Here is a 13,384-nt window from a genome sequence, read left to right on the forward strand (position 1 = left end):
ATCTGGAGGGTGGGTGGTAATTTACAAAAGTATCAGTGTGCTTTCCAGAGTGGGAAAAGAAAGGGTGGTGGTCCAGGGGTGAGAGGATGGCACTGCCTTTGCACTCTTAGTCAGGAAAACCAGCAGCCCTGTTAGATACAGACCGAGGGAGCAAGGAGCGCCCAGGACTTTTGGGCCACAGAAAGGAGATGTGAGGAGCCGTGGGCTCAGGGCCAAGTGCACCTCACTCATTGTGACCAGGACAAGTGTACTCATTCTCAGACTCGCAGATCTCTCTGCTATGAAACGAGGGGGCCAGAATAGAAAAGCCTGGTGTATTAGTCTGCCAAAGGGGTGCCAATGCAAAGTACAAGGAATCCACTGGCTTTAATGATGGGGATTTATTTGGGGTAAAATACAGTCCCAAGAATTTACAGTCCCAAGGCCATAAAAAGTCCAACTCAAGGCACCATAAAAGGGGCTTTCTCACCAAAGTCAGCTGCCATGTGTTGAAGCAAGAGTGCAGGTGATCTCTGCCTGCAGCTAGAGGCTGCCTGCATGCCTTGGCTCATGGCCCCTTCCTCTCTCTTTAATGCCAGCAAGGCATCTTCGAATCTTCCTCTGACTCTGAACTCCTTCCTCCATTTATAATCCAGGATAACCTCCCCATCTGAAGATCCTTAACTTAATCATTCCTACTAGACCCTTTCTCCATGTAGCTTAACATATTCACAAATTTCAGGGGATTAGGGCATGGTCATTTTTAGGGGGCAATTATTTTTCCCACCACCAACCCTAAATCCAATTCCAAAGCTGACATTCTTAGGTTCTCAAGTTTCCAATTACATATGTCTTTAGGGAATCTCTTTTCTTTTACTCTACCTTCAGCTCTGGCTTCAGTGGCTTTCTCATGGCTTCTGTGACTTTTCTCTTATTAAAAACTCTAATAAGAGCCAGACTGCCTGGGTTCAAATTCCAGCTCCATTTTGGGCAAGTTACTGAACCTCCCTGGGTTAGTTCCTCATCTGTCAAATAAGGATAACAGCAATGTCTAGAGCCCATGGCTCTGGCAGGTAGACAGGGAGGAAATCAAGAATAGTTGCAGGGATGGCTTTTGTCAAAGAGGGCCTGGTAAGAAGGAGATCTGAGATGCTGCTCAAATGAGACTGCTTGGTCCTGCCCAGCTGTGACCTTGGACAAGTATCTTTGGATCTTCATCTGTGAGGTGAAGGCAATAAAATCTACTGCCCGGATCACTGTGAGAATTAAACAGGATAATGTCAGTAAAGCAACCATCCCCCCCATTGCCTCACCTGGAGAAGCCCCCAATCCTTGGAGAAACATCTCTGCAGCTGAGACAGTTTAGGAACCACCAGAGAACAGGCTCTCAGGTGTTCAGTTCTTATCCCTGACACCTTCATCCAGCCTACCTGGGGGGGGGCCGCTGCCCCCAGAACCCCCCTCTCAGCTGAGCTTGGGGGAAGCACTCACTGGCTAGGCTTTAGAATGGGGTTATTCAATTTGGTTTTAAGACAGTCTGCATTGGATTTCCCCTTTTCTGATCCTGGGGTGAGGCCTGTTGTAGCAGCCTGAGGTGAGAGACCAAGGAGGAAGGAGGCCAGAGGCTCAATGTGAATTTGAATGTGACCATGAGTGACCCCTTCATGGAAGTTGCAAAGGGTTAAACTGCACCCAGGTTTTGGAAAGAGGGGGAAGCTGTTCTTAGCTTTTAAGAGGCCTAGGATTCCTATTGATGGCTCTAAGTAGTATTGTTTTGGTTTCATTCTTGGAAAGGGTTGTGAAATCCTATTTTAAATTCACTCTGCATACATTTTTGATTGTTTTTTGTTTATCTAGAGACTCTGGGATTTGTCAAGTCTCCGACAATAAACTAGAGAGGATTTAGGGAAGAGGTAATTAAAGGAGCAAGGGAAGGGAGCAGGCATTTCAGATATTGAGCTGCCCCCAGCCTGCAAGGAGGAGGCTGTGATTACAGGAAGTGCTTACAGAGACAGCTACCAGAGGATTTACTGGGGTAAAGCTGTGTCCAGTTGGAGGCGTGGGAAAGCTGAGCTAAGGGATGTGCTATAGCACAGATTCCGAGCCAGGAAACCTGACTTGAGAGCCCTATATCTGGAAAGAGATTACTTAATGTTGTGACTTTGGGTGAGTCACCTAGCTTCTCTATTTGATTTGTATTTGGGAGGTAGTTGGATACCTACCTTTTTGCTCTTATGGATACTAGTCCTGCCAGCGCCACCCTCACCTCCTTGCAGGAGAAATGACCCAAACACAGCCTCTACGGTGTGGCACTGGACCATGTAACCCCACCCTCCTGGCCCCAGCTGACCACCAGGGGTGGAGTCAGGCCAAGGGCTGACTAGTGACCAGAGACTTGAGGCTTGCTTGAAAATGATGAGCTGAGCAATCAGATTCTCCCTGCAAAATTCAAAGGAAAACTGAGACCCACAGGGGTCATTCTGTAGAACAGAGGGTAGCTGCCACACCAGGCTATTTGCAAGACGAGGAAAGGGAGGGAGAAGGGAAGAAAGACGGAAAAAGAGAGCACAAAAAAAGAGCAAGCAGAGAAAATGCAGCCTCCCTCTCAGTCTGTTTTCCAGAAAGCTCCAACTCGCACCAGGCCTGCTGAATCCCATTTCCCTCTTCTTTGATGCTTGAGATGGCAGCAGTCTTACCACAATGCCCACTTTTCCCCAGGTTGGCAGAAGGAGTTTCTATTTCTTGAGCCCTCACGGGCCCCACCCACCTGGAAAAGTGGCTGAGAGAAGGACATGTAAGGATGGGGCTCTACCTCCCTGGAGGGGCTGTCTTCTCTGTCTGTGCTTCCCCGAGCTCATCTCTTTTCCTGCTGATTGTCTGCTCCCCGCCTGCCTCCCGGCAGTAGCCCCATGAGGGCGGAGCCTTGCCCACCTGGAAACACCTGATGAGTAACAGGCCTCCAGGTAATATTTAAGGACTGCCTAAATGCATGAGTAGTGACACTGCCCACCTCCTCACCCAAGTTGCTGAAAATCTGGCATCGGCCCCAGCTCCTCCCTCTCCCTCATGCTCTGGCTCAGAGCCCTGGCTTTGAGCTTCCTGAATATTCTTCCTCCCCCTCTGATGACCTCTCACCTGGCGGGTCCACCCTCCACTCGGCCTCTGAGGGATCCCATAGGTACCCACCCTCTTCAGTACAGCCCCATCCCCTTGACTCTCAACTCAGCCTTCTGGACCCTCAAGTAGGCCTGCACCCACCTCTCAGGCTTCACCTCCAAGTAAAAATGACCTTTGACCTTGACCCTGAAAGGGCTCACCTTCCTGTCCTTTTCCCTGCTGTCCTGTCTGCTTGGAAGGCCACGCCCATTCTACTTTTCCCTGTCAACTCACTGATATTAACCCATCTTTTCAACAGCTCAGCCCTCACCTCCTTGGGGAAGATTTCCAAGGCTTCTCCAAGCTGGTTCGAGACCCTTCCCCTGGATTCCCAGAATCCCTTGTGCTCCCATCTTATCAGAGCACCCGCTGACTGGGTCATCTGGAAGGCCTGACCCACACGATGGTTGCAAACAGCCTGGCATTTCCCGTGAGCTCCAGGAAGGTTTTGTGAATGACTGTTTGGAAGCAGGTGGAGCCAGGTGTGATGCCTGCTCTGCTCTTTTCTAGCTGTGACTTTGGGCAAGTTGTTTAACTTCTTTAAGCTTCAGTTTCTTCAACTATATTACAGGGATGATGATGGTGATAATAGCGAGGACACTGGCATCCTTGTGAAACCTGAGAGGCAGTGCCTTACTGCCCGTAGCACAATACCTGGCTCTGGGAAGGGCTCTAATGTGACCTGCTCTTACTACTGAGAAAAATATTTCTACAGCTTGTCGGGATAGAAGGTCTCCAAACGTCAGAGCTAAATCTGTTTTTCCAAGGAAGAATTAAAGGTCTGTTAGAAAACCACAGTTTCCTTAAATGTTCTTTTAAGGAAGTTGGTGAGGACGCATTGAGAAACCAAGCATCCAGCACAGCCATGATTGAGAGTTTAATGTTAAACCAAAGAGTTTAAAGAAAAGCGTGCTCTCTTTGGGGGACAGGATGGACAGCACTTAGGGGCAAGTGGAGGGACGGGGGGCCAGGTGGTAAAAGGGAAAGGACTGAAGTGTGGCCAGAGCCACGACTGCGCTCCGGGTGGAAGAGATGACGCCACTCCAAGGGCCGTGAGCTCTGGGCGGGCCCGGAGCCCCGCTCCCATCCTGGTCGAGGACCTGGGAGGTTCTGGCCCTTCTCAGGAGGGCCCGGGGGTCCTGGAGGCAGTGGAGGGCATCAGGAGAGCCAGGACAAAAGGCGCCCCGGAGCACCTGGACGCAGGTGGAGCGCAGCAAGTGAACGTCCTCACACCGCGTCAGGTGTGCCCGATTGAGAGCTACTGGCCGAAGGTGGCAGCGATCCCCAAAGAACTGGGCCAGCGCGGGGTGAGGGCTCCGTTGTCCCCACTCTTGCCTCCACGTCGCCTCTTGAGGAAGACGGAGGGCAGAAGCTCAGGCCAGGGGATCACGCGGGAGGCGCTCCACGCACGACTCCTCTGCGGCAGTGGGTCTGCAGCCCGGGCGGCTGGGAGAACAGCTTTTGGAGGCCGGTTCGAGCCCGCCCCTCCCTAGAGCCACCCCCAGGATTTGGGAACGTCCCAGTCTCGCTCCCTCCCGCCGCACCCGGCGCGGGGACGCCAGGGAACCGCCAGGTGCTCGTGGTCCGGGGGCGCGCGCGGGTTTGAGCGGAGGTCCCCGGCTGGGGGGCAACGCGCCGGGGCGGGGACCCGGTCGGAGGGACCCGGGCGCGGCTCTGGGGGCCGGGCGGCCGCGCCGGGAGGTCCAGCCGCGAGCGTGACCTCACGGGGAGGGGCCAGCACGGCGCCCCGGGCGCCGAGCCGAGTGCGGCGAGTGCAGCGCGGGAGCCAGAGCCGGGAGGAGCGCACGCCACGGGCCCCGATGGAACGGTACAAAGGTGAGAGCGAGGGCTCCGGGCGCGGCGCGCACAGCCTCCCTTCCCGCTCAGCCCTGCGCAGGGAAGGAGAGGTGGGGATGGCCAGGGGCTCCACCCCGTGCGTCCCCCTTCCCGCCGGGACTCAGGTGAGCAGAACCGGCTACTCCGCCCTGCCGACCCGGGGGCCGAAGATGGGGCGACAGTGGCGACGCTGGTAGAGCGGAGGGCTCCTAAGCGGCGGCCGCGGCCCCAGCCCTTTGATCCTTTCGGGCACAGGCGCCGGGGTCTGCAGTGGAGGTGGTGGTGGGAGGAGGCGTGGCGGGGCCGTTCACCTGCCGGAACAGAGAGCCTGCACCTAGCCACCCCACTTTCCGCCCCGGCCACCCCCGAAAAGTCCCGGGGGCCGTGGAGGCCCAGAATAAGGCCGGAACCGTGCTGGCGGCAAGGGGACGAATTGTTGGGTCCTCTCGCCCGGGAGCCTACGCGGGTGGGGGCTTCCTGCCGACCCCAGGGGAGATTCCGCGTGGAAGGGGGGTGCGCTCTGACGGTTGGGTGGGCGCGCGGCTCCGCTCCGGGCTTGCAAGTGCCGTCCCCGAAACCGCTTTGCCCGCGCGCTGCGAGCCCCTTGCTCCCCTCCGCCTCCAGGCGGGGGAGGGGACATCGAGCCTGAGGCCCGGATGGGGTCCCCGGCAGGTGGAGCGCCTGGAGGCGTCGGCGCCCGCGGGTGAGCCCGGTGCGCGCTGGGCGAGGGCTGGGTTTGGCCGGGGCCGGGACTGACGCCAAGCCCCGGCGGGCGGCGGGCCTGGGTGGCGCGGGTGCCAAGCTCGCCGCGGCGCTGAGGGCTCGAACCGCGGGCCGCCAGCCCTTTGAAACACGAGTTCAGAGAGCGGCCCGGTAATTGCGACGTTGGGGGCGCCCCCGCCCCCCTTTCCTTTGGGAAAGCCTCTTCGACTTTCTCGGGCTGGTCTTGTCCCGGCCAAACCTGCGAGAGGAAATACTGTTTCTATATTCGTTTTCCCCTGGGAAGGAGCAATAAAGGAGAAGGCACAGATTCCCAAGGAATCTCGCTCCCAGTGGTTTCATGTTTCGGAAACTGATATAAAGGGACCTTTGGGGACGACTTTAGTTCCCTCAGCTGGTCGTGTCTTCTGACTTTCCCACTGCTGCCTCCCGTCTGGGTCACCTGGTCTCTGGTGAGGGCAAAAGACCGAAATCTAGTGGGCGCTTCACGCGTAAGGAAAGGGTCTCTGCCGAGAGCATAGCCCCGGGCTGGAGGGGTGGCGGAGGGGGCAGGTGAACTAGTGGCCAACGTGCCGTTCCTTTCTCCGAACCCTCCCTGTTGAGGTCCCTCATAGTTCTAAGCTGGTGGTTTGTTTTCCTCTCAGATTCTGAAGGAACCATGTCAGTTTGGTGTGCCAAAGGCCGAAGGCCTCCGTCTGTCCTCCCCCTCCTCGCAAAGGGCAGTTTGTCGCCCCCTCCCCGGCGCGGGCCCTTAGACCTCGGGAGGCTTGAAGTTGCTGGCCGCTGGCGCCAGCGCCGGAAGTGTTGGCCTCTGGGGCCCCAGCCTGCCTCAGAGAGGTGATTCCCTGAATGTGGAGCTCAGCGGTGGTTAGGTGGTTAGTCAGGGTGAAGGTGCAGGCTGCTGCTAGTTTCCCAAATCCGCAGGCTGGGGCAGGTGATAGTAGTTGGGGGTCAGCTTGATCAAAAGGTTTTTGTGTCCGTAGTGTTTGACTTGATCCTGGACCTGATCATCTTTTTGCTCCTGGGAGGCTGAAATCCTTCCACCCTCTAAGATGATTAGGTACTGGCTTTATGCTAACAGAAAGAAACTTCCAGATTGCCCTCTTTATGTTTTGGGCAGAACAGGTATCTGCCTTATCATTTTGCAGTAAATCTGGCAGAGAGGGATAGCTGTGTACTGCATTGCAGACAACTGATCCAACTCATCTTCCAGTGGAGAAAAAGCTCTTTATTTCAGATTTGCTGGTGTCATGCTAATATTTTTATTATACCTTTCAGCTGAGTAATTTGGGGATTTCTCCTCCTTGGGATTAGAATTCCCCATTCTCTTGAGAGGCAGATGAGTTATACTTTGAAAGCTTGTTGAATGGAATAGCTTGTCTGTGCAAAAATGAAGCACGCTGGGCTCCAGCTCTGATTAACCAGTGAAACTCTGATGGGAACCCATAGTCTCCTCTTGTTTGTCAGAGAGTAAGAGCTTTTTTAAAAAGGTAGAATGGAATAATTATGGAATGACTAAGCATCGCGATTTAACAACAAAGTTAACTGGAAAAGCAAGATTTACTTGGACTCTCAGAACATAGGTAAAAATTGTAAAGAAAACTTTATTATTTGGGACAATTTTTTCATTTGTCATTTAAGTGCCTTATTCTGTTTCTAAATTCCAATTTTGAGATCTCCTTCTCCCAAACACGTAAGTTGCTTCATCCCTGTCTCCAGATTCTCAAAATGTTTTCCCTACTTTGTAAATCTTATAAAGCAGTTGATGTAGGAGTATTATTTTTTATCCCACGTTCTCAACCCGCTTGCTACATAGTGTACATTCTCCAAAAATAGCCTATCATTATCCACTGTCTTGTGGAACATAAAAACATGTCTGGCGCTAAAGGGTGGTTGGAATATCACTGTGCCTAATGCAGAAACATTTCCAGACGTTCTCCCCAGTCCCTTCTCAGTCATAGTAACTAGGGCGCTCTCACACAAAAACAAAAGAGATGGAGCTTTTATGAGAGCTGTCATAAAAAGTCATGGCAACGCTAATGTATCTTGTATGTGACTCTCTTTGTTGGATAAGCAGTAAGACCCTTACAAAATGCCCTGGCTGTGGTTCCAGATCCCACGGTGTTTCCACACTAGGGGCCTTGGTAAGGTCTCCATTCTTGGGTGTTTACATCCGAGGACTCTTGTAAGGGCACCCTTATCTCCCTGTGCATGAGCTGAACACACAGCATGTGATCAGAGGTCCTCGTTCTCCTGCCCTCCCAGCTGGTGAGTGTATCCAGGGCCAAATGTGACTGTCCCACTGTCTGTGGAGCACACTTGGAACATCCACATAGAAGCTTTCTGAAATTGCATCACTCTTGGACCCAGATGAGCATGGTCAGACTTTAATTTGGATCCCAGTAATTTCTTGAAAGTGTAGTCATTCTTTTCCTATGTTCTTTTGTTTCTGAGTCTGATCACCTGTTTCTCGAGAGAGAGAGAGCTTAGCTCTAGGACATCTGGGAGGCAGAGAAGTGACGCATGGAGCCAGTAAAAATACTTGAAAGCTTGTGTGGGAATCCTGGGAAAGTCTGCAAAAGAAAGGCTGTTTCAAAGGGACTGGCCAGTTGATCATATTCATTTCACCTTCAGGTGTCTCTGTTATTTATCCATGCCTGTGAGCTCCGATTTTTTCCTGTTGAAGTTCTACCTAAGGCAGTGGTTCTTAACCCTAGCTATGTATGGGAATCATCTAGGAGCTTAAAAAAAATAAGTGGATGTATAGGCTGTACCTCCCAAGATATTCTGATTTAGTCTGGGGCTGTTTGGCCTGGGCACTGTATTTTTTGAAACTCTCCAGGTGATTCTATTGTGCAGCCAAAGTTGAGAACCATTGATCCAAAAACATTTCCTTAAATATAAAAAATGACAAAAACAATTATATATACACCTTACTCGCTTGAAAAATTCAAAGCAAGTATGGGACAAAACTGATACCCCCTCCATACTAACACGCTATTCCTTAGCCAAATTTAATACCTGCAGAAATCTAATATAATTGTCTTCCAGCTTCTATAGACTTTAAAAGGCTATGGGAACACTGCTTTAAAATAAGTTCAACTGTGATGCTCTAGGGTCCTAACCTTAGGGATTGTTCATTGTTGCACTTGACCGTGAGCCCCTCCTGACTTTGAAGTTCTTTTCTGTGGGAGCCCTAGATGCTTGGACAATGGAATGGTCTGAAACAGAAATCCAGAGAGGTCACCTTTGGTGCTGCAAGGCCAGGCAGGGAGGGGAAATTCTGCGTTGGGACCTTCTACTCCACTGGGGAGCTCTGGGAACTGGGCTGGTTCCAGCAAAATGAAAGGGCCAGGAGGGGCAAAGGAGCTTCAAAGCTTAGGAAGCCGTGCCAGTTTTCCTCCAAATCCCTTTAATGATGGGAAATAGTTCTCTAAAGACATCTGTCATTCAGAGGAGGGAGGCTTTTTCCCAACCAAGGGAGGATAGTGTCTTCTGCGCGGAGCCCAGGCTGGGATGGGAGCAGTCATGGCGCCAAGGAGAAAGCAGCGGCTGGGGAGGTGGGAGACCCGGTGTCTGTGGGTATACCGCTCACCCTCCCCAGGCCTCGGGGCCCAGCTAGGAAGCACCCCTCCACAGCCGGCATCTGGCAGTCTGGGGGCTCCCTGGTGGTAGTTGCTCTGTGGTTGCTGAGGAATCCTCTGAGGGAGGATGAGTCTCGGGGAGGAGAGGAAAGCGAGGGAGGGAATGAGGGTGGAGAGCCCAGCGGAGGTCAGTTTAGGATGGTGATTTTTATAAATAAAACCGATTTCCTGTCGAGAGCTGGAGAGTAGCAGGCTTACTGGGAAAGAGAATGCCATCGGCCCTGTGAGGAATTTTTCTCAGGGACGCTTGTGTGAAAGTGTCTCCGGATACTGTTGGTGAAGCCTGAAGCCACCCTCTGAGCCACAGGGGACCATTCCCTCCCCTGCCAGAGGCAGGTCAGCGGAGTTTCTGAGAGCTCCAAGTCAGAAGCAGGAGACGGTATCACCAAGAGCCAGGTTTCTAAAGGGTAGAATTCCTGTTCTAATAACAGCAAAGAGGTATTTATAAGCAAGTGCTGAAAGCATTTTCAGACTCATTCCCTCCTTATCAGTGTGCCTTCAGCCAGGAAGGGCTGGCTGCTTACTCTAATTCTCTTCCTTCTTCAGGTCCTAGCCCCCGTGTCTCCTCTTCCATGAAAGCTCTCTGACTCTCTCTGGCTTCCCTCAATACTGTTGTTATCACCCCATCAATGCCTGGCACACAGTAGGTACTCACATCTTTGAGTCACACTGGCTTATAATTAGATGTTCATAGGTCTGTCTCCCCTGTTGGATGGAACCCCTTCAGAGCAGGACCTTCGTCTTTCTCCTGCGAATGTCCCTCTCCAGCACCCGGTACGCTGCTGGGCACATAGTAGGTGCTTAGGACATGTTTAGGGAATGCAAGAATGAATGAATTTCAGGCAGTGGGAGCTCATCTTCTCCCCTGTTCTGACCCTTAAGAGCAGGCCTGGTCACAAAGGGAAAAGAAGGGAAATCTCCAAGCAGATTCCAGGGGCAGAGATGAAAGATTCCGTGGCTACCCCGGGCTTCCCGACTTGAGCCTTCTTTCTGTCTGTTCCAGCACAGAGGTGTTGCTGTCTGGTGGTACAGAGAAGGATCCTGCAGGTTTCTACTTGTGAGTATGAACCTGCCTGTGCCCTCTGCAGCAGCTCACCTGACCTCCAGGGCTCCCGAGGGTACAGACCTGGTGTGACCCACGCTCTAGATGGACGGGTGAGGGACCTCGTGGAGCTGGGTGCCGGCCTGTGCAATCAGGGGCCCAGGGCTCTAATCTGGCCTTTGCTACTAACTTGCTATGTGACCTTGGGCAAGTCAATTAATCTCCCTGGGCTTTGTTTCCTTGTCTGTGAAAGGTGAGGGTAATGATTACTAACCTGCCTCACAGGCTGCTTGATGGAATAATTTGTAAGACTTATTGGTCAACACTTTTGAGAAGGGAGATGTTCAATTAAAACAGGGGAGCAGATACCCCAAAATCGCTGTGATGTCATTCTGACTCCACCAGTTCCAGCCTTCTTGGTGGGAGCCCTCACAGTCAACTTGGGCACCAGCTATGTCCATCCCATGCTTTTTGAAGCTATTGGGAGCTCAGAATTGGGGGTGCTTAACCAGTTGCTAGGCAAGCCAGCTTCTCAGAGACAGCATCCTCTATTCCCCGCTTAGGGCCAGTGCAAAAACAGAAGGAGCACAAGGTACATTGGCAGCACGTCTCCGTGGGAGTTCACGTATCAGGGAGGAGCGGAGGGGAGCTGACACTGACAGAAACCCCGCTGGGCGGTTCTCTGACAGACCCCGGGTTCCTTTCTCATGTCCTTGAGCCACTCCTGGGATTTCAGAGGCAGCTGCAGGCCTAGGGGAGTCTCCTGAGCTCTGTACAGCCACTGGTCCCAGCAGGTTGTGTATCTGCCTTCTGCTCATGATTACACTGAGAAAGGGTAGTCAGGTGTTAGCTCAGAGAGAAAGAGAGCAATCTGCATGCTTCAGAAAGAATCTGAGCTTGGAGAATGCCCCTGTTGGTAGCTTTGCAGATAGAGTGACCATCTGTCCTGGTGTGCCGGGGACTTACCTGGTTTTATCCCAGGACACCCTTCATTCCCAGCCAACCTGAGGTGGTTGGTATCCTCTTTACAGGCCTCAGCTTTATTAAAAGTCTCTAAATCAAGAATTTGTTTTCTCTGTTGTAAAGATGAGTTAGAACCAATCATTTCCTCTCCTTGACAAGAAAATAAAAACCCAAGTCTTACCAGTGATTCGTAACTAACTGCTGGTAATACACATCATATGCCAAGTGAAGGAAGCCAGCCTCAAAAGGCTGCGTACTGAATGATTCCCTTTATATGACTTTCTGAAAAAGGCAAGATTATAGAGGAAAAAAGCGGATCAGTAGTTGCTGGACCTGGGGATGGGGGAAGGGACTGACTGCAGAGGGGCCTGAGGGAAATTTCTGGAATGATAGAAATGGTCAATATCTTGATTGTGGCAGTGATTCCACAGCTATTTGAATTTGTCCAAACTCACAGAACTGTGTCCTTAGGGCAATTTTTTGCTATATGTAAACGATACCTCAGTAAAACTGACTGGGAAAAAAAAAAACCTAGCCGTTTGTGATGCTGTGGTGTAAGATGAAGAGTTCATCAAGTGCAAGGGTGGTCATCACAGTTTGTAAATAGAAACTGAGGTTTTGGTGTGGCTGTGCCTGCAATGGTGCTGGAGGTAAAGCAGACAAGGGTGAAGAATTTTGGTGCAAAAACAAAAAGACTGAGGGCCCAGACTTGCCAAGGCCCCAAATGTCAGAGACTTTTCCATCTCCCCTAAAGCCCAGGCCTGGGATGAGCCAAGATGGCCAGTGGGCTCTGAGTTCCATACCTGGAAACTCTGCGGCTACCTACACATGGGTCTAAGGCACTGATGTTGGCAACCTTCCTGCAAGTCTTTTTTTTTTTTTTTTTTTGCCAGTTAAATTATTGAATTGGAATTGAGTACTCAAGTCTGAACTATAATTATATCCTTGTTGATTTTTCATTTTGGGCATTCCTGCTTATCTTTGCTAGCTAGGATTGATTTTGAGGTCCGTGATTTATCCAAATAGTGCACAAAAAGTGTGATAGAAGGGGTCCACCCTCTTGTTTCCAGGCAGGAGAAGTCTCAGAAGGATGCAAGGGCAGAATTGCCAGCTCTCATTGCACCAGTTCAGGAGATGGAATTTGGAATCCCCCAAGAAGGAAGGTGTGTCATTAATGGTGGTCTCCATGGGGACCTTAAGATCTAGGTAGTTTCCATCCCAAACCGAGGGAGAATTGGCCTGTTCTTCGGGTGAACTTTCTCTGCCTCTGTGATCCGAGGAGCTGGTCTGTGTCTTCGCATCTTCATTAAGTACAGGGCGTGGAAAGGTGTCAGCCCCCACCTGTGAACCCAGGCCACGATTGACAATGATTTATACGGAAAAATTTCACACACACAGCTCCTCTTAATCATAAACGCACCCAAGCCTCTGGTCCCCACAAAGGCAGGTCTGTGTCACCTGATCTGTAATTCAGGAGGAATGATAATAATAGCTGGTGCAGTCCTCAGTTCTAAGTGCTTTTTCAAATGTTTCAAGTGAAACTCCCTGATACGGTGTCAGGCCTGTCTCGTGGCCGGCTCACCTCCAAAGGGCCGGGTTTGGGACAACCTGGAGGCACACCACCAGTCTGAGTGCAGGGATGGGAGGGCTGCCTTGCACAGAGGAGAAGCTGAGGGTATGTGGGTGGGGAAGTCCCAGGCACATCCCTACCTGGGCTGCTAGCTGCTCATTGCCACCCTCTCCCCGGGGCTGCCCAGTTATACTGGCATCCTTTTGGATTTGAGGAACTGTCTTAGCCTCCCTGTTCTTGTTAGACCAACAAGTGGGAATCCTGCCATTTCCTTCCATCCTCCACTCCCCCGCCCCCTTTTTTTCTTCCCCAGTTTTTATACAACAGGATTTATTCATGTTAACTGTATTCAAGTCCCCAGATGGGGGGAGAAAAAAAGATTGTGTTGAATGAGCTTATTGTCTGGAGGTTTCACTGACTTCTTTTATTTAATATCCATAGTCATAGAGCATATTGAGCTGATTTACTAAAATT

The 13,384-nt window shown here is 51.6% G+C and overlaps 1 protein-coding gene across 17 annotated transcripts in view; it reads left to right on the forward strand.

Moving 5' to 3' along the window:
- The first annotated feature begins 4,859 nt into the window (after positions 1–4,859).
- The window catches only part of AFAP1L2 (actin filament associated protein 1 like 2), a 114,001-nt gene continuing 105,476 nt past the window's right edge, over positions 4,860–13,384 (forward strand). For 2 of the 17 annotated variants that reach the window (XM_071215658.1, XM_058298349.2), the window contains exon 1: positions 4,939–5,096. Coding sequence is in view for 8 of the 17 variants with exons in the window: in XM_023589232.3 (XP_023445000.1) it covers positions 4,956–4,971; positions 10,339–10,392 (70 nt within the window). In the remaining 9 variants the exon portion in view is untranslated. Of the gene's footprint in view, positions 5,097–5,506; positions 5,675–10,338; positions 10,393–13,384 lie in introns of those variants that run through there. The other 15 variants (XM_023589232.3, XM_023589234.3, XM_023589233.3 and 12 more) reach the window with 15 other exon arrangements.

This window comes from Dasypus novemcinctus, chromosome 6 (genome assembly GCF_030445035.2).
Source record: "Dasypus novemcinctus isolate mDasNov1 chromosome 6, mDasNov1.1.hap2, whole genome shotgun sequence".
Classification (NCBI taxonomy): Eukaryota; Metazoa; Chordata; class Mammalia; order Cingulata; family Dasypodidae; genus Dasypus; species Dasypus novemcinctus.